Source organism: Emys orbicularis, chromosome 1 (assembly GCF_028017835.1).
Source record: "Emys orbicularis isolate rEmyOrb1 chromosome 1, rEmyOrb1.hap1, whole genome shotgun sequence".
NCBI classification, from domain to species: Eukaryota; Metazoa; Chordata; order Testudines; family Emydidae; genus Emys; species Emys orbicularis.
Window position 1 is genome coordinate 285,349,695 of NC_088683.1, and position 25,439 is coordinate 285,375,133.

The 25,439-nt window shown below is 39.2% G+C and overlaps 1 protein-coding gene across 1 annotated transcript in view; it reads right to left on the bottom strand.

Moving 5' to 3' along the window:
• Positions 1 to 6,513: 6,513 nt before the first annotated feature.
• Positions 6,514 to 25,439, bottom strand: part of NDFIP2 (Nedd4 family interacting protein 2) — a 73,293-nt gene continuing 54,367 nt past the window's right edge. The window contains exons 5-8 of the mRNA XM_065400864.1: positions 19,507 to 19,631; positions 16,062 to 16,128; positions 10,467 to 10,572; positions 6,514 to 8,403 (exon numbers count right to left, since the gene is read on the bottom strand). Coding sequence (XP_065256936.1) covers positions 10,469 to 10,572; positions 16,062 to 16,128; positions 19,507 to 19,631 — 296 coding nt within the window. The 3' untranslated portion in view covers positions 6,514 to 8,403; positions 10,467 to 10,468. The remainder of the gene's footprint in view (positions 8,404 to 10,466; positions 10,573 to 16,061; positions 16,129 to 19,506; positions 19,632 to 25,439) is intronic.

Sequence of the window (25,439 nt, forward strand, 5' to 3'; positions counted from 1 at the left end):
GCTTGGCTTGTACGGAGCATGCTCAGTAACACTCCTGAAGCCAGCTGCCTTCACTCTGCCACCCCACTATTCGCAGGCCTGGGTTGTCTCTATATACTAGCAAACGCTTTCTAGTGTAGACAAAGCCTCAGGCTAGGTCTACACTACAGCGGGGGTCCGACCTAAGATACGCAATTTCAGCTACGTGAATACCGTAGCTGAAGTTGCGTATTTTAGGTCGGCTTACCTGGCGGTGAGGATGCGGGAAAGTCGACCGCTGCCGCCGACTCCGCTGCCGCCTCTTGCCGAGGTGGATTTCCGGAGTCGACGGCAGAGCGATCAGGGATCGATTTTACCGCGTCTTCACTAGACGCGGTAAGTCGATCCCCGATAGACCGATTGCTACCCGCCTGATCGGCGGGTAGTGAAGACAAAGCCTCAGAGTATTACTGGGCAACAAATGGGAGGCCTCCCTCAGTGTCCAGAATGCAGGGAAGGTTGTTTCATAGCTGCTGGTCTCCAGCAAGTCAAAATTACTGCTAGTTATTTATTTTGCACATTTCTCTGACACAAAATAATGGAAAATAAACTAACCGCAATATCTCAGGTTTGCAATACCCTAACATATCCAGGATGTGTAATGTGGCAAACTTAACACTACATGAAAAACAATGTGCCAGATAGGGACCTGATGTAATTCCACCAGGTCTGAATTTGGTCCCTTAACTGAGTTTCCTGAATACCTATACTTGGATTCCTCAACCACGGCATTACATTAGCATTCCAAAAGTATGTATTAAATGAAAAAAGTAAGTCCAAATGTTATGGACTTCATTAAACAGTGTTACAGTGCTGAGCACCAACGTAAGAAACCTAGATAGATATTTTGAATGGATGCGCTAACCAGCAAATTTGAACACTTAACTCTCCAGCATGCTAACGGCAAAAGTGACACCACTTCAAAAATGTAGGGAAATAGAATGTTAGCTAGCTAGTAACAAGATAATTATTTATAAACACAAATTCCAGTTTGCATTGTGCCAGCTCTGTGCCAGAAATTGGCCAATGGGAGCTGCAGGGGTGGTGCTTGCGGGCATGGGCAGCGCACGGAGACCCGCTGTCCCCCTGCCCCTAAGGAGCACGCAGAGACATGCCAGCAGCAGCACAGCTGCTTCCAGGAGCAGCATGGGGCCACGGCATGCAGGCAGCCTGCCTGAGTCCTGCTGTGCTGCCAGCCGGGAGCCCCCTGTGGTAAGCACCTCCCGACCAGAGTCTGCATCTCGCACCCCCTCCTGCGCCCCAATCCCAAACCCCCTCCTGCACCCCAACTCCCTCCCAGACCCTGCACCTCCTCTCCTGCACCCCAATCCCCCGCCCCAGGTCAGAACCCCCTCCTGCACCCAATTCCCTCCCAGACCCCACACTCCCTCCATTAATATAGTAGAAATATGCAGCCTGTGATGACTTACCAAATTCGTGGAGTGGCCCCCCTGTGAAAATTATTGCCCACCCCTGATGTAATTATAAAATAAATCTGCACATTAAGCTTCTAAGGAAATTGCAGAAGACATTAATTTATTTACCCCTGCATTTGAGAAAGAAAAAACCTTGGAAGACAAAAACTAGCTGCAGACTGATCCCACAGACATTCCCATCAGTAGTTTTACAATAGTTAAGCAGCGACTTCTTCCAATAGATGCCCCAGAAAGGCCTGCCAACTTAACTCTGCAACACCCAGACACCACTGATAGAAAAATATAATACACACTTCAGAATGTGGATTGTGAAGCTGCCAAGAACACTACAGTGGCCGCAGCAGCAGCTGACTGATACTACAGCAGACAGAAGGAAGAAGGGGAGCACATTTAACAAAGCCAGCAATGGGGAAATGCCAAATGAGTATTGCATATGAATGTGTACGTGTGCCAATTTGCTTTATAGCTGTGTTATTTTTAAACAGAACAAATTATGCCAGCAGCAGTCTGTATTTATGAGACCACATCTGGACATTTGCAAATCACAGTATGATACCAATCTACAAAACTACAAGCAAGAGGGACATGCGTCTGAGTAGTCATGTATAATGAGGAACCAATGAGTAACTGCTCATTTGTTTAAGGGTCCCACCCAAAACAGACAGGTTTTTAGGCCACAGGAAAAGAAAAAACAACAACAACAAAGACAGGCAGACAGAAGAAGAGGTATAAGGTTGCTATATCCAACCAAAAATAGTTTAAAATGTGGTCTTTAATCAGGTATCCATTCTCATTTTAAATGAGATGGATATTAATTAGGGCGGTCAAGCAATTAAAAAATTAATCACAATTAATCACACTATTAAACAATAAAAGAATATGATTTATTTAAATATTTTTGGATGTTTTCTACATTTTCAAACATATTAATTTCAATTACAAGGTGTACAGTGCTCACTTTAGTATTTGCACTGTAAAAAATAATAGTATTTTTCAAATCACCTAATACATGTATTTAGTGCAATCTCTATCATGAAGGTTGAACTTACTAATGTAGAATTGTGTACAAAAAACGGCATTCAAAAATAAAACTATATAAAATTTTAGAGCCTCCAAGTCCACTCAGTCCTACTTCTTGTTCAGCAAATCATTCAAACACGTTTGCTTACATTTGCAGGAGATCATGCTGCCTGCTTCTTGTTTACAATGTCACCTGAAAGTGAGAAGAGACATTCTCATGACACTGTTGTAGCCGGCGTCACAGATATTTATGTGCCAGATGCGCTAAAGATTCATATGTCCCTTGATGTTTTAACCATCATTCCAGAGGACGAGTCCATGCTGATGACGGGTTCTGCTCGATAACAATCCAAAGCAGTATGGACCCGGCGCATGTTCATTTTCATTATCTGAGTCAGATGCCACCAGCAGAAGGTTGATTTTCTTTTTTGGTGGTTCGGGTTCTGTAGTTTCCGTACTGGAGTGTTGTTCTTTTAAAACTTCTGAAAGCATGCTCCACACCTCGTCCCTCTCAGATTTTGGAAGGCACTTCAGATTCTTAAACCTGGGTCGAGTGCTGTAGTTATCTTTAGAAATCTCCATTGGTACCTTCTTTGCGTTTTGTCAAATCTGCAGTGAAAGTCTTCTTAAAATGAAGAACAGTCATCATCCGAGATTTCTATAACATGAAATATATGGTAGAATATATAGAGCATCATTAGCATGATAGCATGTCCTCTAGAATGGTGACCGAAGCATGAAGGGGCATATGAATCTTTAGTGCATCTGGCACGTAAATATCTTGCAACGCCAGCTACAACAATGTCATGCAAATGCCTGTTCTCACTTTCTGGTGCTGTAAATAAGAAGAGGATAGCATTATCTCCTGTAAATGTAAACAAACGTGTTTGTCTTAGCGATTGGCTGAACAAGGAAGTAGGACTTGCAGGCTCTGAATTTTTTCATTGTTTTGTTTGAGTGCAGTTGTGTAACCAAAACAATTCTACATTTGTAAGTTGCACTTTCACGCCAAAAAGAGATTGCACTGCAGTACTTGTATGAGGTGAACTGAAAAATACTATTTCTTTTGTGTATCATTTTTACAGTGCAAATATTTGTAATCAAAAATATACACTTTGATTTCAGTTACAACACAGAATACAATATATGAAAATGTAGAAAAACATCCAAAATATTTAATAAATTTAAATTGGTATTCTATTCTTCAACAGTGTGATTAAAACTGTGATTCATTTTTTTAATCCCGATTCTTTTTTTGAGTTAATAGTGTGAGTTACCTGTGATTAATCAACAGACCTAATATTAACCACTGCTGCACAGCCTTTGCTATTTGTAATAGTTTAAAATCTCACTGGTAACTAGTTTGCTAATCTAGAAAGAGGTTACAAACAGGGAGCACAAGATACAGAAAAGGAGTATGAGATTGTCACCGTTTAATTGTTCTTTCTTGTGTGATATCAGAAGGCATGATGTTGACCATGCAGCAGCAGCAAAGGAAAACCCACCCAAACCATAATTCTCAAGCCAGTTCGGACTTGAAGTATTGTGTGGTCACTCACAGATGTAACAATTCTAGGAGGTGGAGAATGGCAACCACACGGTGGCTATGTGTAAAATTTCCACTAGTTCAAAAGTCACTGGTTTGAGAGAATTCCCTTTATAAATAAGGGTCTATGCATAAAGAATAAGCAATACCAATAACGTTAGTAAAAACTATCAAACTGGTGGAAAAATGTTTAACGGCAACCACTGTATTACACCTACCCATGTACCATCACACGAATTATGTTTGAAAATATCTGCATGGATACAAGCCTGACATTGCTATCTGACAACTGCTTTCTGTTGGTATTATAGAACAGAGATCCATTAGACTAGCTGTCAAGCCAGGAACAGATCTATTAGTGCTTGACTAATATATTTAAAACGGTTTAACTTTCTATAGTGAAAAATACATAAACATGTGACGAGAGCTTCCTAGATTACGTTGTGGAGTAATATAGTCTGTTACACTTTAGGTCAAAGGAAACATACAATAAAAAATAAAATAAAAAAATAATCAGATTGTGGACCAGAGTTCATTTGTGTGAAGGGTTTCCCCCTTAAAAGCTTAGGCAAAATTTTCAGTAGTAGAAGTAAGTTAAAATTAAACTCCCAAATACATATGTAGCCCCCTAAGTAGTCTGCTTTTCAAGTGTGCTGATGGACCTAGGAGACTAACTTTAGCTACCCATATTTAGTATTCGCTTAAATATGTATTAAAACCAAATCAGCTAGAAATTGGTTAAAAAAAAAAAAAAAAAAAAAACACACACACCAATCCAGCCATTTATAAATATCAAAACAATGCAGCACAATGGCTGACAGTGAGTAGGCTCCTACTGTAGTTACATTATCAGAATACCCTAAGTATTATCCAAGACAGATATGCCATATGGCTAAAATTCTCCCCACTCCAAACTTCAGGAGTGGGGAAAACTGTCTGGGTCAGTAGGGGAAAGAAAACTCTGGTGCACCTTTAAGGATTGCTCCCCTCCCCTTCCACTCCTTGGGGGGCTCAGCTTTGTTATGGGCATCGGGGGCACCGGGGGGTTCCTAATGAACTGGCTGGATGGAAGGGCATATCAGAAGCCCACTGGTTCCCGTGCATCCAGAAAGGTGGTTTTGTTCATTTTTATAAGCCCTTTCCCCTGCTTGGGGACCATTCTGCAGCAGGGAGCAATAGCTACCATCCTTCCACCCTTTGGGATTAGTTATTTCTGGTCCTTACAGTGGGCACCACACTAGTTGCTTTGGCCTGGAAAGAATATTTCCCTCACTGCCCGATTGGCCTGCAGCAACCCAGGAGCCAGTGGCTAGGGTCAGTTGTAAAGTTCATGTTCTGGCAATCTGGTAGATGTCCAGAACAAGTCTGGCTCCTCGATAAACCAGAACTGGATTAGGGGAAGGCATCTCTAAAAGAATGTGGAGAATGGGGCTGGGGTTCCTAATGACTGGTACAACGAGGGGTCAACCCCTCTACGCCCATCTCATTAACTTGTGTACATGGGAAGGGCAGTACGGGTCCCAGCAACAGCAGTGGGACCAGTTTAAATGGGTTGAGGAGGATGGGTAAAGGGAGCCCTCACCAGGTGGTACGGATTACGAAAGGATGATCTGCATCAGACAAGTTATTGCCAGATTGTTTCCCAGATACAGTAATAAACTGTGGTCTAGCTGAACCACATTCCTGGTGGACAAAGGAAACAGGCAAGAAGAAAGCTATATAAATAGGGTTTGTGCAAAAATTTCATGTTTTTCCCCTCAAACATCAAAACCCTATTCTGCATTCATACAAAAACGGTTTACAGCCAACCTCACTCTATTAGTTTGTTTTCTAACTGTAAGGCACAAAGCAAAGCTGGCCAAATTTCTCCAAACCATGGAGGCAGCTGCTTCTACCCAAGTTCACAGGAAATAGCAAGAAAAGTACACAGCATTTGACACATCTGGAAGAGATTGCATAGTCTTTGAAAATATTGTCCTAATTCCTTTCCTCCTGCTGATGAGATTTCAGGCTACTAAAGTGCTACATCAACTACAGAGGATTAGATAACATGTAGGCTTTAACTCTACCCATTCTTTTTGTCAGAACAAAGGAGAATTTTTTCAAGCTAGCCTGGAAATAACAAACATTCTGATTCAGAAGAAAGAATATTGTAAAATGTACTGGCGTAAACAGAGAAATGAACTGGAAGGTTGATATTTAACTTGGGAAAATTGGTATTTATTGCACTAGGTGACCAAGGTAAATTTAAAAAGGCAATCAGCATTACGTGCTTTTCATGTTTGTACTAAGTAGTGAAAAGAAATGTCAATATAGTAGTTTTAAGTAAGAAAGCATGGAATGAAGGGGAGAATAAGTATAGAAGGCTGGGATTTGTACTCATTTAGCCAGAAATTTACTTGTAATTGCATGCTGACATGCGTGAATACTGCAAATGTGTAATTCTCTAATGTAAGGTGCAAAATCCAAAAGCAATCATCATAATTAGCAAAACAAAACGTAATGCTTTATTTGCTCTCTCTCTCTCTCTCTCTCTCTCATATAAGGACAATGAATGCAAAAAAATACAGATGAAATTCAAAGGGAAATGCAAATCAACTATTAAACATAATGAATTTTATTTTTTTTCAGGAAAGACTGGAAAGAGGAGTTTTCCCCTGAAGTGTTAGTCCATGATCATTTACCTTTTATGTAGTTTTGAAAGATTAAGAATAATGAACAATGTGACCAGTTTACATATGCATTTTTTAAAACATTCAGTATAGATACAAAATTGAATATAGCACTAACTTAAGACAACATAAATCTCATTCTTTTAATGTTGGCATTAAAGCAAAGTTCCAATAAAAAAAACAAAGAAAATAAATGTTTTTCAAAGATGCAAAATATATTGATTACTGGTTGCAACTGAGATTCCAGTTGTAGTAAAGAATTAAGAGGTCTATTCTCCCATTGTGTCAGAATCATAAGTCTCACAGACATTATTGGGAGTTATGCATGTGTATGAACAGGATAATGCACCCTTCTAGAGATGATATATTTTAGAGTAATACCGCTACTTTTAAGTAAATACTATCAAGAGCCCACTGTTCCTATTTTTGCTAGTAGAGCCTTAACAAATAAAAACACCCATGAAGAAAAAAATGTTATTTCCAAAGTGACAATAAAAATGTACTCATCAGCTTCAGTCTTATGTAACACTGGAGTATTTATTCTAAACAAGCATGATAAGAAAGCTATAAAAGCCCTTTTGAGAAATTTAAATAAAACAGATTGCGTTTATATAACACAAACCTTCTTAAGTAAGATGATCAATGTTACAAACCAAGGAACTGATCTGCAATTGCACCTGTGCAGAAGCAGAGGCCCAATACACGGATCCAATTGCAGGATCAGGGCCTGATGGCCCAATGCTTGCTTGTGAAAGTAGCACCATCCCTTTTAATGGGACTTTCCATGTGAGTAAGGGTTTTCAGGATCAGGCCCAAATTAGTTATTCAAATCATACTGTGAGGAAACTAAATTGTTCAGATGGACATTTAAAAGTTTTTGCCCTCTTTTAGAATTATACCCAAAATAAAATTATACTTTAACATCCAAATTAGCAAAAAATAGTGTGTATATATATATTGTCCATATTAAGATTAAACAAAATTTACAGTGAATGAGAAAATACTGTGGTTACAAATATATTTTGACATAATTCCTAAGAAGCAATCTAAACAGTAATCTATGCATAGTTATTTACACAGGAGCTAGAAGGGGTATTTCATTTTTAAATCAATTGATATTTTGGTCAGAGTTTGATAAAAGCTGATCGATACAGGTTTATAATAATCAGGAGCTGCAGGTTTTAGTAAACTTTATAACAAAAAGGTTGTATGTTGCACAATCATTAGATGAACCTAAATTACATAAAAAACTAACTACAAGTCTGACCTGGTTAATCTGAATCATTTAGTATATCCCATTTTTACTCTCAATTTAACTTCAGATCAACAAGACAATGGTACATACATGCTATGAGACAAACCGCCACTTAAATCTTTCACAAACAACAAGCACAGATTAACCAAATCTGACTGTACTTAAGCTCTATCATCAGACTGTATGTATGGTTTGTTCTCATTTCAATCCTATCCTTTAGTTAGCACATATGCAAATGTGCAAAAACAAAGGCAATACTTAATATAAATATTAACTAGAATGAACAGAACTGGCACTTAAGCAAAAACCACCCTGTCATTCATTTTAGAAGCTGTATCTTTTCTTCACAAATTTGTCTTCTGTTTTTAGTAGTCTTCTATCCTATTAACTTGGAGGGCTACCGATCATCTGGAAATTTCACATTGGTAAAGGAAAGGAATGTCTGGTTGATGCAGTCTGGAGATAAAGAAAGAATCATACTTCAGTTCATCAGACTGATTACCTGTAAGTAACACTGATAATTGAGTTAAGATTTACAGAGGGGGAGCAAGTATCAGAGGGGTAGCTGTGTTAGTCTGAATCTGTAAAAAGCAACAGAGGGTCCAGAGGGGGAGCAGTTACTCCCCAAATCAGGATAACAGAAGAAAGTGACAGGATTAAAAAAAAAACCCAACCTTTAACTTTCAAAAATATTCTATAGTTTTTCTCTTGAAAGATTTGTGTGTGTCATGTTATTTTAGAGCTGCTAACATTGACAGGTAAAGTAACTTTCTGTCCAGTACAATTATTCCTTGTATTAAATTAATAAAATTCATTCATTTATGCTTGTTGGCATTTGCTTTGAGTGTATTATTTCAATGTAATACTTAAAACATCTGAACAAATAAACTCTCTCCAGCTCTTGAAGAGGTTTTTTCCCCACAGCCCTCACTGTGATGAAGTCAGAAGTCTGGGGCCCAACCCAGCACCCACTGAAGTTGACTTCAGTGGGTGCTGCATAAATCCCTCATCTTCCATCCTATACCAGATTTCAATCTCAGATGAAAGAATCACAGACCAAACCATCACAGATTCTCCTAGTTCTTCCTTAAAGCCACTGTGTTCAGATACAATGTATGCAGTTAATTTTTAGTACCCCTGAGTTTTAAAAGTTTTATGCCTGCACATATATTTTATTCATCACCATAACTTAATTATTTAGCAAATAGTTACTAGATGTTTTCATGCAGTGTTTACTGAACTTTTCCTTACTATGTAGAGCCACTGTACTGCTCGGAAAATGAAAGCTGTTATTGCTATGAAAAGAATAAAATACTGCAGTGTGGACACCACTAACTTAGGCTAATTTTTAAATGACACATTTCTTTATTATTAAGAGTTTACCTTACTGCATAGTTTTGACAAAATGGCACAAAGTAAAAACATAGTACATTGCAATTTCGCTCACTTAGATTTATTTCTTGATCAAGATCTGTAAAGCACAGCACAAGTAATTATTTTCCATATTTTATCTGTAGGTGTCTAAGTGGATGTCACCATCTTAAATAAAAGACCCATCATTTCTAGACTACGTGTCTCAGTTTTTTCCCCCCAGACTTCCAATACTGTGTTGCTGGTTACTTCATACTGATCCTGCGGCCAATCTTGAAAAAAAAGTTAAGAAAATCATCTTTATTAAGTTAAATATAGTTTCTAAATGAAATCAAATTAAGAACCAATACCAAACATTTCAAGTTGTTCATGAAATAAGGAAAATGCTACAATAGTTACTTATGGACATGAAGATAGTGTTTAGTAATGCTAAAGGCAAAGGAGTCTCCCTGTATTAAGTTACGTAGCAAAATCCAAAAGATCTACCTAATGGATAAAAAGTCTACAGGAGCCTAAAAGTGGACATGTGCCAAACTGATTAGTCAGCTAATTTAAGGTTATACAGAGCACACTGAGATACATAATAAAAATCATGGCTCACAAGTGGCTTAAAACTGTCATGTACAGAGTCAATACATGTCAATCAGATTGAATATTGAGATTGCCAGTAAGGAAGCATTGATCTGACTGCTGAGCCAAATCAGTTCACATTTGCTAATGACTATCCTGATTGGCTGTAGATTGATTATGCAAGATGAACAATTTTCACCTTAACTTCTAAGTCTGTTTTAGCTTTAGAATCCTAGTTTCAAAAGAAAACAATAGTTTTACTTTCAAAATGTAGAGTTATAGAAAGCATCATACTTCAAAAGTACTTTCAGAATGCACGGCACAACACAATTCTTTTTTTGGTGACCAAGATTTAATGTTCCTTGAAATAAATCTTGATATCAGTTTCTTTGTGCTCAGCATTTACCTCTAGAGCAGTGGTTCTCAACCTATTTACCATTGTGGGCCGCATGCAATACTACCTGTATGGCCCCAGGGAGGTCATGTGGGCCGCAGCTGTGTGCTGACTGGGCCGCAGGTTGAGAACTACTGCTCTAGAGACGCAAGTTTTAATATTAAATATTTACAAAATTGCTTACCTCTAATACAAGAAGAAAAATCTTGTTCTATGAGCAGCTGCCATGCTTTCAGACATGTTTCTGACTTTAAGGTAATTGACAAACCCTCGGAAGAACAGGAGGAGACCTGAAAATATTTAAAATACACATCATGAGAAGTGCTAAGGTACTTAGTCATATTAATAGGTTAGATTATTAGCTGCATTAAAATAATGTAAAAAGTCAGTATTATTTGTATAACCCTGATCTTCCACAAATCAACCCATGAGTTATGAGTCTCATAAATTTAGTGTCTCGTCCCATTATATCTAGATATATAAATTATATGAATATGATAGTTCTAACATCAGGAAAGAATTTAAAATGAATTTCAGGGTTTTAGGTTACTAAACATGTAAGTACCAACATACAAAACAATTTTTTTTGAAGTACACAAAGAATGTTTGCAATACAGTTTTACAGCATTGCTCTAGGTTTCTTCCTTTTTTTTTTTTTTAAATATAGCTTTTAATTCAGAACAATAAAACTGCTGCTGTGTCAGAAGACCATCTGAATTCTAAAACATAACCAGAAATATATAGATGATGTAGGAGAGTAAATGTACTTCCAGCCAAATAAATAAATAGAATGCTCTAGCAGGAAGATAATAAATGGCAGTAGATGACTGCGTGATGTTTGGACAGGTGAAGTTTTTTGGCTGGCTAAAAGAAGAGGCAGAGTGTTGACTGATTAACACAAGATTTGTTGAGCATTAGTTGTAAACACATGCTTTTTTGGTGTAAGTCATTTAGAAATTAACACCACACTTTCTCTAAATTATTAGAGCTGAAAGATGAGGAGTTACTTATAACAGTAGGTACAAACTGGTCAGGTGGAAGTTATTTTTCAAGTTTCAATGCATAATTAGATGAACTCACTTTCATATGATGTTGATGACAATTTAGCAATTCAATGACAGACTGGACATTTTTTGACTAAAAAGACTATCAAGGAGTATAAGGCAGGTAGTATGGCCTAGGGGATAAACAATACTGGGACTCAGGAAACCTTGTTTCTATTCCCAGCTCTGCTACTCCCCTGCTGGGTGACCTTGAGCAACTCACTACCTCCCTGTGCTTCAATTTCCCCATCTGTAACATGTGGATAATGATATAAAAGGAGATAAGTAAAACATTTTGAAATCTACTGATGAAAGGGGCTATTTAAGAGCTAGGTGGTATTATTAATTATTATTATTACAGTAAATACTGAAAAAAGTTGTAGAAGGTACATCGCACTTCATGATTCTGGTTTTAAAGCAATCTCTAACTTTTAGGCATTAAGAGGACACTAATACTACATCTGCCTATTGTGAGGTTTTTTTTGCAATTTCTTCCATGCTACTGGCCATTGTCAGAGACAGTATAATGGACTAGATGGATTCTGGGTATGATCTAGCACAGCAACTCCTATGTTCAAGTTGATGGTGCCCCTTTAGGGCTAGCAAGCTTCTTTTAGAATACTGAAAAATTAATTTCACCAGCCCATGTAGATATTTCACTAGTATAGCTAAGCTTACATAGGGCAAGTCTACATTATAAAATTAAGTCAACCTAAGTTACGTTGACGTACCACCAGCACAGTAATTCAATCGATTTTACACATCCACACTATGCCTCGTGTTAGTGGTGCACATCCTCACCAGGAATGTTTGTACCAATTTAACTGCTAGTGTAGGGCATTGTGGGAGTGTTTCTGAAAGGCAGCAGTCGATGTAAGCAACACAGTGTCTACACTGACATTATGTCGACACAAACTACATCAACTTAAGCGCTATGTCTCTTGCAGAGGTGGAGTTATTACGTTGGTGTTGTGGGAGAGTTACATCGATCGGAGCTACATTTAGTGTAGATGCTTAGAGAGTTAGGTCGACGTAAGCTGCCTCACATCAACCTAACTCTGTAGTGTAGACCAGGCCATAATTAGAGCTGTATGCTCATCTGAGGACTGAATATTTTACAGTTGCCTTGAAGTTTATATACCAATGGATCCCAAACTTTCTTTTGTGTTAGTCAAAACCACTTCTTGCTATGGTAATGGCACACTTTCTCCCCCTCCCCTGTATCCCAACAGGCTATGTCCCAATACAGTTACTGTAATTGCCCTGCTTTTGTTCCTTCCCCCCTCCCCCACTATCCTTGCCTAGGACTTCTGTTTCCTTCTCACTGATTTCTTTCCTGTGTTTATTCTCTCTCCCCCCCCACCCCCCGAACTCTTGCTTTTTGTTGTGTAGAAATCACCCTACTAAAGAAGTAAACTCATTCACCCAGCCACCACCAAATGGTGCCAGGGGCTACGGAAAGTTTTGTGGATTGTTGACTTAGAGTAATGTGAATAACTCATTTTTTGGTTCATTGACAGTTCCAAAAACGTCTGAAAAAAAATTAATTTCAGATCAACCCAAAACCAAAAATTTCCTGAGTTTTCAGCCAATAGAAAAAAAAATAGTTTAGGGTCAAATTAAACATTTGTTTGACCTGAAATTAAATGTTTCATTTCTGGGCATTTTTAACCTTTTAAAACAAAAACAAAAAAATTTTGGAAACAAAAAGGCTAAATTCACAAGGGAACTTCGGTACCATTTACAAGACTGAGTAGGTAGAGATGCCCTTCACATGCCTAATAACCCAGTGATCAGGGCACTCACCCCTTGGGATGTGGAAGATCCAGATTCAAATTCCCATTCTAGAGCAAGGACTTGAACCCAAGTCTCCCACCTCCCAGGTGAGTGCCCTAACCACCAGCCTATTCTGTGGTGGTCTCTCTCCCATTGCAGCTGTTCTGCTTTGTATAAATTAAATATTCATTCAAGCAGGGACTGGAACCTAGGTGTCTCCCTACCAATCCCTAAAGTGTGTACCTTGTTAACTGGACTAAAAAAAAAAAAAAAAAAAAAAAAAAAAAAAATTCTCACGTACTCTTTCTGGCCCAATGAACATTTAATTTTTTCAACTGAAACAATTCACCAAAATCAACATGAATTCATGAAATATTTCGGTTGACCTGATTCTGCATTTTCCGGTGGAAAAAAGTTTTAGCCAAAACATTTCACCCAGCTCTACCCAAGATCAGGTCATATGTTTTTGTGACTACGTTGAACGCTGTGGGTACAGAGAAGTTTAGACTGGTATTCTACTGCATGAACCTGCAGCCATGAACACAAACTGCTTCCATGTCCAGCTGTAGGGGTTGTGCAAGAGCAGGAAGGGAGGACAGGTGGCTTTCAAGAAGCCACAGCTGAAAGCTCTTTTTTGCATAGCATGTATATTGAGTAGCAGATCCAAGCTCAATCAACTTTCTGCATTTCTCCCAGTTGGGAAACTTAGCCAGCAGTGCATTTTTTTTTTAGGGGGGGGGAGGGGGGCAAAGGAGAGAAGAAACAAAGCAACATTTTTTAAAATTAGTATTTCTTTTTTTCAGTGTGTTTACTTTGTGCATTTGACAGTACTTCGTGAGCAGCCAGTCTGACTCTTTTGTGGGTAGTACACCCCTCTCTTCAGACCTTAAAAAAAGAGAAGTATGCATGCAGCAGGCGTCTAACCATGAAAAAAAGAAAAGGGAGATGATGAGTGAGCCTGAGCATGTTCGATGGTGCTACTCAAAGTATTGTCCAAAAGATCCTTCTGAATATAAGCAGGACAGCAGAAAAACTTTCCGTTTTTCCTTTTTAAAAAGGATTTTTAAAAAAGGACAGATCATGCCCTTTAAACCGTGTTCCAACCAGAAAGGTTTTTTTTAAAGTAATAATAAATAAATAAAAATAAAAATTTCTATGTCCCTTCAAGCTCAGAGTATTCTTTTCCATGTTCTGTTAAGAGTCTCTACTTGACAAAAAAATTACAGGGTCAGAATGTAGCCAATGTAACACATAGCACAAGATGTTAAAAAAGACTGTACTTTTAAAATACTCACATAAATTAATTATCAGAGGGGTAGCCGTGTTAGTCTGAATCTGTAAAAAGCAACAGAGGGTCCTGTGGCACCTTTAAGACTTCTGTTAGTCTTAAAGGTGCCACAGGACCCTCTGTTGCTTTTTACATAAATTAATGTTTGGACTGATGTAGCTATCTTTAGAAAGTGTGAATTCTAATTATTCAATACATTTAAATGCTAGCTAGTGCCTTTCATCCCAAAAGGATTCAAAAAAATATTATAAATATTACAAATTAAAGGTCAACATTTTCAAACTTGAGAGACTGTAGTTAAGCTTCTTAATTTGTATCTGGCATCTAAACAAAAGTGGCCTGATTTTTTTTTTTTTTTTTGGAGGTCCTGAGTACCCACAAGATGTTACTGAAATTAATGGGAGTTGCAGGTGCACAGAACCTCTGAAAAGCACCCTCCTTTTATATAGGTGGGCAAAGATGAGTTGAGAGTCCTTACTTTAGGAATCCAAGTTTGAAAATTTTGACTTAAAATTATTTTATATGTATGCATGGAATCATTTCATCCACTGCTGAAATGCAGTCACTTCTGGCATAAAACATTAAAGCTATTTAAAGACCTGTTGCTAAGAGGTTTTCAGCAATTGCAATTCCCATTGATTTCTGGCCCCAACAGTGCACCGCAACAGAACAAAAGCAAGTTGAGGATAAAAAGTGAAGAATACCCCTCATAGCCAACTGAAAGCGAAAGGGGAAATGTTAGGTTGCTAGAGTGTTCCAAGGATCTTTAATGATCATAAACAGTCAATATCTGGGTTTTGCATCTCGCCAACAGCGTAAGGCCCTAACATACTGTTGCTAGGTCCCTCACATCTCAGAGGAAAGAGTGCCACCTACTGATTCAGCAACATCACATTTTAATGCATTTCTCCAGTTAGAAAATGGCAGGAATTAAAATAAATTAATGGTGTAGACTGAACTCTCACATAAGGAAAAAGCTACAATGGTAGTATGTTTATACATCATAATTATTTAACTAAAGCAGAGACAAAGGAGCAAAAATTAGAAGTCTATGAAAACTTCTCAGAAGTCTGTTTAGCTTCATGCTCAAGAAAAAACAGACTGAACGGAAGTACTGTGATCAAAAAGCATGACGCCTTTCCCCTTGCCTGACTGAGTAATGATTAATGTAATATGCATTTCAAAGGCAAAAAAGGATACTTTCATGACTCAAAGACTGATTTTGGATGGTAGTATCTGTCATATCCCTTAAAATCTTCTGAGAACTTTAACGTACAAGTTACACATGTAGATATTGAAAATTAATGCCTATAGCTAACATGTTTTTTAATTTAAAAGTTTATAGTTTTAACTGCGTAACTCTATAATCTTATCAGCCATGTTTGTTTATTTTTGTTTTAAAACACAAGTTACAAATCACAGACATCTGCATAATTATAATATTTCCAGCATAGAACTCTGAACTAATCAGAAATTCACACAGGAATAGGACGGCAACCAAGACTTTGGCGAAAGCAATGGAAAAAGTACAAAAGACGATTTTTAATAGATGGAGAAAAAACATACAGCTTTCTAGTATTTACTGTAATGTTTTGATTTTTTTAAACATATACTCAACTCATCTTTAAGAAATTCTCCACCAAAATAAGATTTGTTTTGAATTATAACTTACCAAGTACAAGAAATATCCACCAAAGCCAGTACTGTCCATTGAAATATCCAGTAAAGTAGTCTGAGAACTAAAACAGACAAGGATTAGCCACAGTAATACACAATATAAATTACATTTAATATTTTAAATGCATCTAGGACAAAAGAAAAAAAACAGTGAACTAGCACATTTAAATATAAAATAATGCATTGGAGTAGAAAAGCAAAAATATTTGGAGAAGCTGTAAAATACACAAATAGCTTCAGTGTTGTGTTTTTCAAACAAAGAATTTCCAAGCTCTCTTGTGAAAAAGTATCATATTACTCATTTGAATCATCTGACATTTTCTATTATAATGAATTACTGTCAGCTCTTTTTCAATTTCTGCCATCCCAAACACACTACAGCAGCCTGCTGCTTTAGATATTAACACTAAAAGCCACATTTGTTTAATCTTATCAGATGGGGATGTTCTGCTGACCCTTCAAAAGAAGAGCTTTTGACCTTCTGTACACCCCCTACTGTTAATCGCTGCCAAGAATACCAGTCCCATAAAGACCCCCAACTCATTAAAAAGTCTTTTCATTTTCAAGCTAGATGCTCCAGCATTCAGTTCCCAGCAGTGAACTGAACACAGCTAAATGAACCTTGAAGTGGCATTTCAACTGTTCCTGTTAGTGACTATGGTAGACAGTCTTGTCCTCTCTGTGATGTGGAAATATGAACAGGCAGCTGGAGGGCAGGGTGTGATGGTATTGGAGACCGGTATCTTTTCCTTTACCAGACTGCATGCTTCACTGATAAAAAAGGCTAATCAAATGCCTCCAGAGCTCACTTCAGATCTCTCGCTACTCCTACTTCCAACTCTAACTCTTACCTAAAAATTATTAAAACAAACAAAAATAGTTTGTTTAGTTGTAGCAGTTCAATAATTTTCTGTACATTTCCTGTCCTACCGCTACTCAATATGTTGGACAGTATGCGTCAAGAGGTTGCCTAGATCGTCAGTTCCGGCACATTTTGTAAAATAGCTAATTAATGTTTAAGTCCAGACAACACTTATACTAAAATGAAGATATGTGCTCAGATCCTCACTTGAAGTAAATCAATGGAATTCTATAGATTTAGACCAGTGAGGATTTGGTTTATGATCTTTATTTTCCACTCTGAAAAAAATATTAATGGTTTTCATTCTTTATTTAATTACACAAGGTTTCTGTTTCTAACAGCAGTCACTCACTCCAAGCAACTTCTTTTAAAGAAATAAAAAATAAATAAATAAAAAAATCAAGTATTCACGTAGGGAAGAGTCTGTGTTGGAATTGGGAGTTGAGACTTTTTATAATTGTTTCAGTTATCAAATCCATATCTCATGGATTCCTAGATGGTTAGCATCAGTTGCTTCAGACACACAGAATCATAGAAATGCAGGCTGGAAGGGACCTTAAAAGGTCACAAATCCAGCCCCCTGCACTGAGGCAGGACCAAGTAAACAGACCATCCGTATGCAAGAAACCCCATAGTAGGCTTATTTTGAATAATCTCAGGAGAGCCTCCTTCTAATTTCTAACAAGGGTGAGATTCTGACCCCCCACCCACCCTGGCCTTTGTATACTAGGTAAAAAGGACCAAAGTAGCATAAAGAGACTCTAAAAGTCCCGAATCAGCCAAGAGAAAATTCCCCTGGCACAGAAACTGAGGAAACAGCTATAGGCTGTCTTTCTGAGAAGCCCTTGCTCACAAGTACTGGAGAGGAGGCATGGCTGGGAGGGGTGGGACATATTAGGCAGAGACCACAGCACATAGTGCTACAGAGATGCTTGGCAACGATGCCGCATTCAAGGCAGCCAAATGAGGTTGTCATAAATTAGACCATCCTCCAGGGCTGAATTACATCAATAGCTGCTGCAGCCCCTGGAACAGCCCAGAATTGGGAAGGCACAAAAGATGGCTTAATGCCTTAGCCTCCACCTTCCTTGGATTGGGCTGAAAGTTCTGTGCTGTGCCTCTAAAAAGGTGCTTCAGTTTCACAGATTCATAGAGTTTAAGCCCAGAATTGACTATTAGGTCATCTAGTCTGCCCTGTATATCACAAAATATTAAATTGCTCCCAGTTAACCCTGCATCGAGCCTGGTAACTTGTGCTGTGCTAAAACATATCTCCCAGAACGGCATCCAGAGAAGACACCAAGAGAAGGAGAATCTCCCATTTCCTTTGGTAGTTTGCTCCAGTGGTGAATAAGCCTCACTGTTAAAAACGTGCCTTTTTTCTATTTTAAATTTGTATGGCTTCAGTTTCCAACTTCTTGTTATGCCTTTTCCCACTACATTAAAAAGACCTTTCATAGGTGTCATTTGTCCCCCCATGAAGGTATTTATACGCTAATCAAGGTACCTCTCAATCTTCTTTTTGATAAACTAAAGAGATTGAGCGCTTTAAGTCTCTCACTCTAAGGCATTTTCTCCAGTTCGTGAACATTTTTTGCAGCTCTTTTTTGCACACACTTGAATTTTTAAAAATCCTTTAAAAAATGTTGACAACAGAACTTGATACAGTATTCCAGTATCATTCTAGATATTCTTGTTATCCATATAAAATGTCCAAATCTTTTTTGAATCTTGACAAATTCTTGGCTTCAGCAGACTGTGGTAATGAGTTCCATAGTTTGGGTTTGTTTGTTTTTTTAAAAAAAGTGTTTCTTTTTAGTTTTAAATTTTCCACTTTTCAGTTTCATTTAATGCCTCCTGTTCTTGTATTATCTCCTCTTTATTATTAATTATTTTATATACTTTACCATATTGTCTCCTCTTAGTCTATTTTCTTCTAAAATAAATAATCCCTGGGGGAAATCTAAAAAGAGAGAGGTATAAGCAAATATCCTAGTGGGAAAACAAAGGTCTGCTGGTGGAGTCACTGTGTTGACAGATTCGGGGAATGTCACAGAAAACAGCAATGGAGCTATTCAGAAAGAGGACAGAGCCTTAAGATGCCTTCACGTCCCAAAAGGTCAAAGGAGGCCCTGAACCATTTTAAAAAGTCCCCTATTATATTCTACATAGATAGGCTCTTGGACCAATAGATTTGATGGCAGATAAGAACCCAAGCTTATTATGCACCTTTATGCAAAAATCAAATAATCTTTCACAGTTGAATCCTTTTTGACAGAAATAGGCACGTAGCAAGGTAAAATTATTACAGCAGATAAAAAAGTAACAACATTCAAGAATCTACATATTACAAGACAGTAAAAGCTGTTAAGGGAATTAAAATAATCAAGTTCACTGACAAAATGTTGCAATTTCCACATTAGTAAATATTTATTGCATTAACTTAAAATATTAGAACATCTAATAAAAGTCAATACACCAGTTTAAACTGCATTTTAAAGAAACTAGACACCATGAATCATTTTTCTATTTTCATTCCGTAAAAACACAGGCACAAAATATCCATCAAGAACCTTACCCGTACAATGAGAATCCATTTGATCAGCGATAGGCCAAATCCACAGATTGCACCATACCTTCCTGCTATGGTGTTAGTTATACAGAAGGATAAACAAAATCCAATCCAGTTGAAAATAAATGCCACTAAGACAAAGAGAAACAGTAGTTGTGTTAGTGACAGTGCACTCTTGGTTAGCCATATAAAATAAATATAACTAATTTACTTTAATGTACTAATAAGTATATTTACAAGATTAGAGATCTGTATTAGTATTTCAGATAAAAATAGTATCCTTCAGAAATGTAGGTGTTCCTAATGGTATATACACCTTAAAAAGTACACTAGCTAATATCTATCAGCCAGCTACTTTAAACAGAGAAGAAAACCAAATAAAAAGTAGATTCCCTCTTTAAAAAAAAAAAAAAGTGTTCTATCCTCCACAGAACTCTGACTGGAAGCTACAGAACCACAGGAATAAACAGCAAATAAGCACTATGAATTAGATAAATACATGAAGTGATACATTTGTCTTAGAACTATGAAAAGCGTAGTAAGATTAACAATAAGGAAAACGCAATTACAAACACTTGACTGATTCTATGCAGAGATTTGCCAAGTCTGGATAAAAAAAACTATATTTATTTTGTGCTATAAATTGATAAGGTGAAAATATCTATCGAGAGGCTGACATATTACAAGAACAGGACGCTGTGTGATCACCATGGATTTGGTATCAATGAAATCTGATACCAGGACTTGGTGGTATAATACAATCTGCAATATATTATTCAGGTAAATGGGATACATTTTGATAACATCTATTTTCATGGGAAGTCTCACAAAAATACCACTGTGCTTAAAATTTTCATACTGCTCTCACTAACAGACCAATCTCATTCTTCATACAAGTTCTCAATGATTGGCCTTTTACATTTTTAGAAGCAGTCAGCAAATGAGAATGATAATGTCTGGTCTGTACTGACATCAGCTTGTAGGTGATGGACAAAGTGTGCGAATTCTCAATAAAATGGTCTCCAAGCAGTGGGAGTAACTGGAAGCTTTTTGCCTTTTTCTTTTTTTAAAGGGACCAGAACACTTGGGAGAGAGAAGTAGGACAAGAAAGATTAAAAGAGTTCTGGAGTGGATGAGACAGTGGGAAACTGAAGAGATCAAAGGGTATTGGCTACACTGCAGCTGGGAGCATAATTTCCCAGCCTGGGCAGACAGATACATGCAACCTCTGCTCAAGCTTGTGTGTGAAAAAGAACAGTGCGGATGGTGCAGCATAAGCTATTTGCCCAAGTACAAACCTGCCTAAGCCCGTGGGTATGTACCTGGGTGGATAGCCTGTGCGACTGCCTGCGCTGCAGCATCCTCATAGCTATTTTAGCATGTTAGCGCAAACAAAGGTAGTACATGTCTGTCTACCTGGGCTGAGAGGCATGGCCCTATCTGCAGTGCAGACATACTGTGTCTTACTTCCTGATTTGTCAACCACTTGGGAGAGACTATAGAGGCTAAGTCGGTCTGCCAGAATTCTTGCTTAGCTTAAAGAAACGGAGATCAATAAGATCTCCTTACATATTTCTAGCTGTAAGCTTCAATGACTTATCCATACAGGGTTGATGTGAGCTGAGCTTGTCCCCTCCTGATTACTGTCTAGTACATTTATATTCCAAAGGGAGCTGTCTTTCAGTAGTCAGAATTTCTAGCCATAAATGAAATCCAGTGTAAAACAATATACTTTGCACCGTAACTTAGCTGACTGGAGCAACAGTTAATGTTTGTCAGGAAAGCAGCACTTCAAATGCTTGGTTTCTGGATATTTGAATACACGAGATAATTGCATATGCTTTTCCCCCCTACTTTTAGTCCCCCCCAATCCCAATGTTCCAGATATACAGTAGCCCAAGATCCAGGAAGGGTCTGTGACCTCTGCTCGCCCTTTCCACAAGGCAGGTCCTTGCACCCCCAGTCCAGGGTTAGATTAAGGTTCCTTTGCCCAGGAGTCGCCGCCTTCCCCAATACTGAGACCCCTCATGGGGCTCTTTCCCTCTCTAGTCCCCCATTAATATTTGCTCCTTGTTCCTCCTCCCCTCAAACAGATTCAGTGGCAAAACTGGCTCCTGTACTGTAACGGTTAAATCAACCTCCTGCATAGGGACAACAGGCAAGGAGTACTCTCTGCCCTGAACAGGGCATGGTCACAAGGCAAAGCTGAGTTGATGAGTCGCAGGTGCTATCTTTGTTAAACAGAATCCTTTCAAGCATTTGCTGTGACATACGTTACAATTGCAAAGTTACAATTGCAGTAACTTTATTGGCAGGACAGTGTAAAAGCACATCAGGGTGACTCTTCCCCACAGAATCCCCCAGGGCAATAAAGGGGTACAGCTAGAAGAGCAAGTCTGAGCCATGTGCTGGAGAGTGGGAAACAGCTGCCCATTATGCTGTGCAATGGGAGTGCCTGTTATGGGTACCGACCAGACACGTGCCAGGCCCCACTGTCAAGGGACCAGCTCTCCCCACCAGCCCAACAGGCCCCATTGGCACCTCCTTGCCTGCCAGTCGCACTGCCCTCTTTGGTGCATCACAGTACAGTAGTGGGTCCATGACAGTATCTAGACAGACAGGCAAAAGTTGATGGAGCAGCTGCTGCATGCTCCTTCTCACAAGGCCTTCGGCTCCAGGAACATTGCCCAGGTGTTCCTGCATTGGCTGCTCTCATTGAAAAATCAAATAACTCGACAATACAGACCACTCCCTGTTTCAGTTAGTCCAGCTACTCTCTCACTAATGCACTTATATCCTGCTTTCTTTATAGGCTGGTGCCATTCATTTTAGCACTATATCACTTGTGCAGTCAATGTCGCTAGTTTCCTGCAATTTGTACTCTGAACACAATTGTGAAACACGAAAGGTGCTTTACAAAATAAAATACTTTTGACACTCACTCTTACAACTACATTGATCAAAGCCCTTTTACTTAATTACTCATTCTTGAAAAGAATAGGTTTTTCAATGGGAGGAGTTATTCAGACAGCAAATTATTTGGTATGAAGTGCAGACTCTTACACTCAATAGTGAACAATAATAAATAAATAGCACTTCTTTAGTACAGTATGATAGAGCTAGATATCAGTACATCTAGGAATTCTTAATAGCTTTTTTTTAAAAACTGGTCTAAATAATTGTATAAAAAAAATCTCTACAGGGAAAATAGTTTAACTGACAAAAAATAAATATTAAGTTGTGGATGTTCTACTTCAAAAATATAGAGTTTACTTTCAAGCTATTACAAACTTCTGTGCACTCACTTGGGAAAACTCAAGTGAAACTTAAGTATGACAAAATTTCTCCTCTTGATATAGAGCTGCCTAAATATTTTGAAGGGAAAACGACAGAAGTCCAAAGTTATTTTATCAAACATGCATCAAAGTTAAAGAATCTCCCAAGCATACCAATGAAGGTGTGGGGGGGAACCCCTTAATTGTATTATATAAAGCACTCTTGCTATCTACTATAGTGGAACCTATTTATCATTACATTTTGTTTACTTTATATTTGAAGTGCACACATGAAGTGAAATGGAATTCAACCCAGAAATTTGTCCTGAAAGCCCTCAAGTCTTTACCAAGCTTATAACAAGGCTGTGGAAACAGTTTTCAATGTACATGATTACCATTTAAAACCTTGCAAGTTAAAAAAAAAAAAAAAACACCCACCAAACTTACTTCTGCACACAAAGCCCTCTCCTGATTAGAGACAGTGTTCAGCATACATTTCCTGACTAAGTGCAATTTTCTTTTTACCTTATGTAGTCTTCACTTCTTGCCAGTTTTCATTTCTAAAGTGACATTCCTCTTAGACTTCAGCCAATATGAAATTTTTAAGTAAGATATTGTAAGATGGATTTCTGAAGTTTGGCAACATCTGTTGCCTTTCTTCCACTAATTCTGTAGTTTGATTTAAAAAAGAGTAAGGCCTGGTCTACACTAGGCGTTTATGTCGAATTTAGCGCCGTTACATCGAATTAACCCTGCACCCGTCCACACCACGAGGCTATTTAGTTCGACATAGAGGTCTCTTAAATTCGACTTCTGTACTCCTCCCCAACGAGGGGAGTAGCGCTAAATTCGACATGGCCATATCGAATTAGGCTTGGTGTGGATGGAAATCGACGCTAATAGCTCCGGGAGCTATCCCACAGTGCACCACTCTGTTGACGCTCTGGACAGCAGTCCGAGCTCGGATGCTCTGACCAGCCACATAGGAAAAGCCCCGGGAAAATTTGAATTCCTTTTCCTGTCTGGGCAGTTTGAATCTCATTTCCTGTTTGGACATCGTGGCGAGCTCAGCAGCACTGGCAACGATGCAGAGCTCTCCAGCAGAGATGGCCGTGCAATCCCAGAATAGAAAGAGGGCCCCAGCATGGACTGATCGGGAAGTCTTGGATCTGATCTCTGTGTGGGGCGATGAGTCCATGCTTTCCGAGCTGCGCTCCAAAAGACGGAACGCAAAGATCTATGAGAAGATCTCTAAAGCCAAAGTGTTCTTTGTTCACAACTACATTTATGTTTCGGAGGAATTCACTACCTTTTTCTCATTCCCACAGCCACATCTGCGACTGTCTCCCAACCCAGCCTGGCATCACACTCCCAGAGGCTAGCGCACATTAGGCGGAGGAAGAAGACGACGCGAGAGGACATGTTCTCAGAACTAATGGGCTGCTCCCGAGCCCAGGCAGCACAGCAGAACCATTGGAGGGAGAATTTGTCCCAAATGCACCGGACACACATGGAACGTGAGGAGAGGTGGCGGCAGGAAGACCAGCAGGCGACTCAAACGCTGCTTGGACTTCTGAGGGAGCAAACGGACACGCTCCGGCGCCTTGTGGATGTTCTGCAGGAACGGAGGCAGGAGGACAGAGCCCCGCTGCAGTCTATCAGTAACCGCACTCCCCCGCCACCAAGTCCCATACCCCCCTCGCCCAAAGTCCAAAGAAGGAGGGGCGGCAGAGTCCGTGAAAACTCTCACTCCACCCCTGCAGACTGCTCAAGCACCAGAAGGCTGTCATTCCCCAAAATTTGAAAAGTCCTTTCCTGCCCGCCTCACCCAAGCCCCCGTCCAAGTTTCACCCCCCAGTTTCATGTGTGGTTGTTAATAAAAAATACGTTTCTGTTCATTACTGTTTCAATCATGTTCTTTTGTGGGAGAGTCTGTCTGAAGGGGGGAAGGGGCTTGGTAATTGGACAGGACAGTCACCTTTAGCAGGGTACAGAGGCGGGGGCAGGTCCAGCAGCAGGGCACATACACAGTGCAGTGACTAGTTACCCTGGTCAGTCTGGGAGGTGGTTTTCATGTTCTGTGCGTGGGGGGAGTGGGGGTGGGGGGTTGCTCTGTGACTTTGTGGCGGGGGAGGGCAGTTACAGATCTTATGCAGCGGTCCTTGTCCTGGATCACAGAGCCACGCAGCAGGGGATCTGTAACCCTCCTCCCCCTGCCATAAAGTCACATAGCCCCCACATACACGCAGTCCTGCTCAGGAGGGCTGGCAGGCTCCATTGAAACAACCAGTCCGCCACTGCGAATCCTGTCATTCTTGGAGTTTAGAAGGATCATTTGCATCAGTACACTACACCCGCTCCCCACCACAGTCTGCGTCCCAGGTTTAAAACATTCCCGCGAAAACAGTAATAAAGACAACGGTGTTCATTAACAAAATAAAACTGATTTTATTTTTTTGGAAGGGGGTGGAGGGGGTCTGTAACTGGAGAGGATACTGAACATTTAGTGGGTAAAGAAACGGGGGCAGGTTCAGCTTCTCTGTACAGAACCTTAAAAGTCACTGGTTACCCTGCTCACTGTGGAACCTAGCTTTCAAAGCCTCCCGGATGCACAGCGCGTCCCGCTGGGCTCTTCTAATCGCCCAGCTGTCTGGCTGGGCGTAA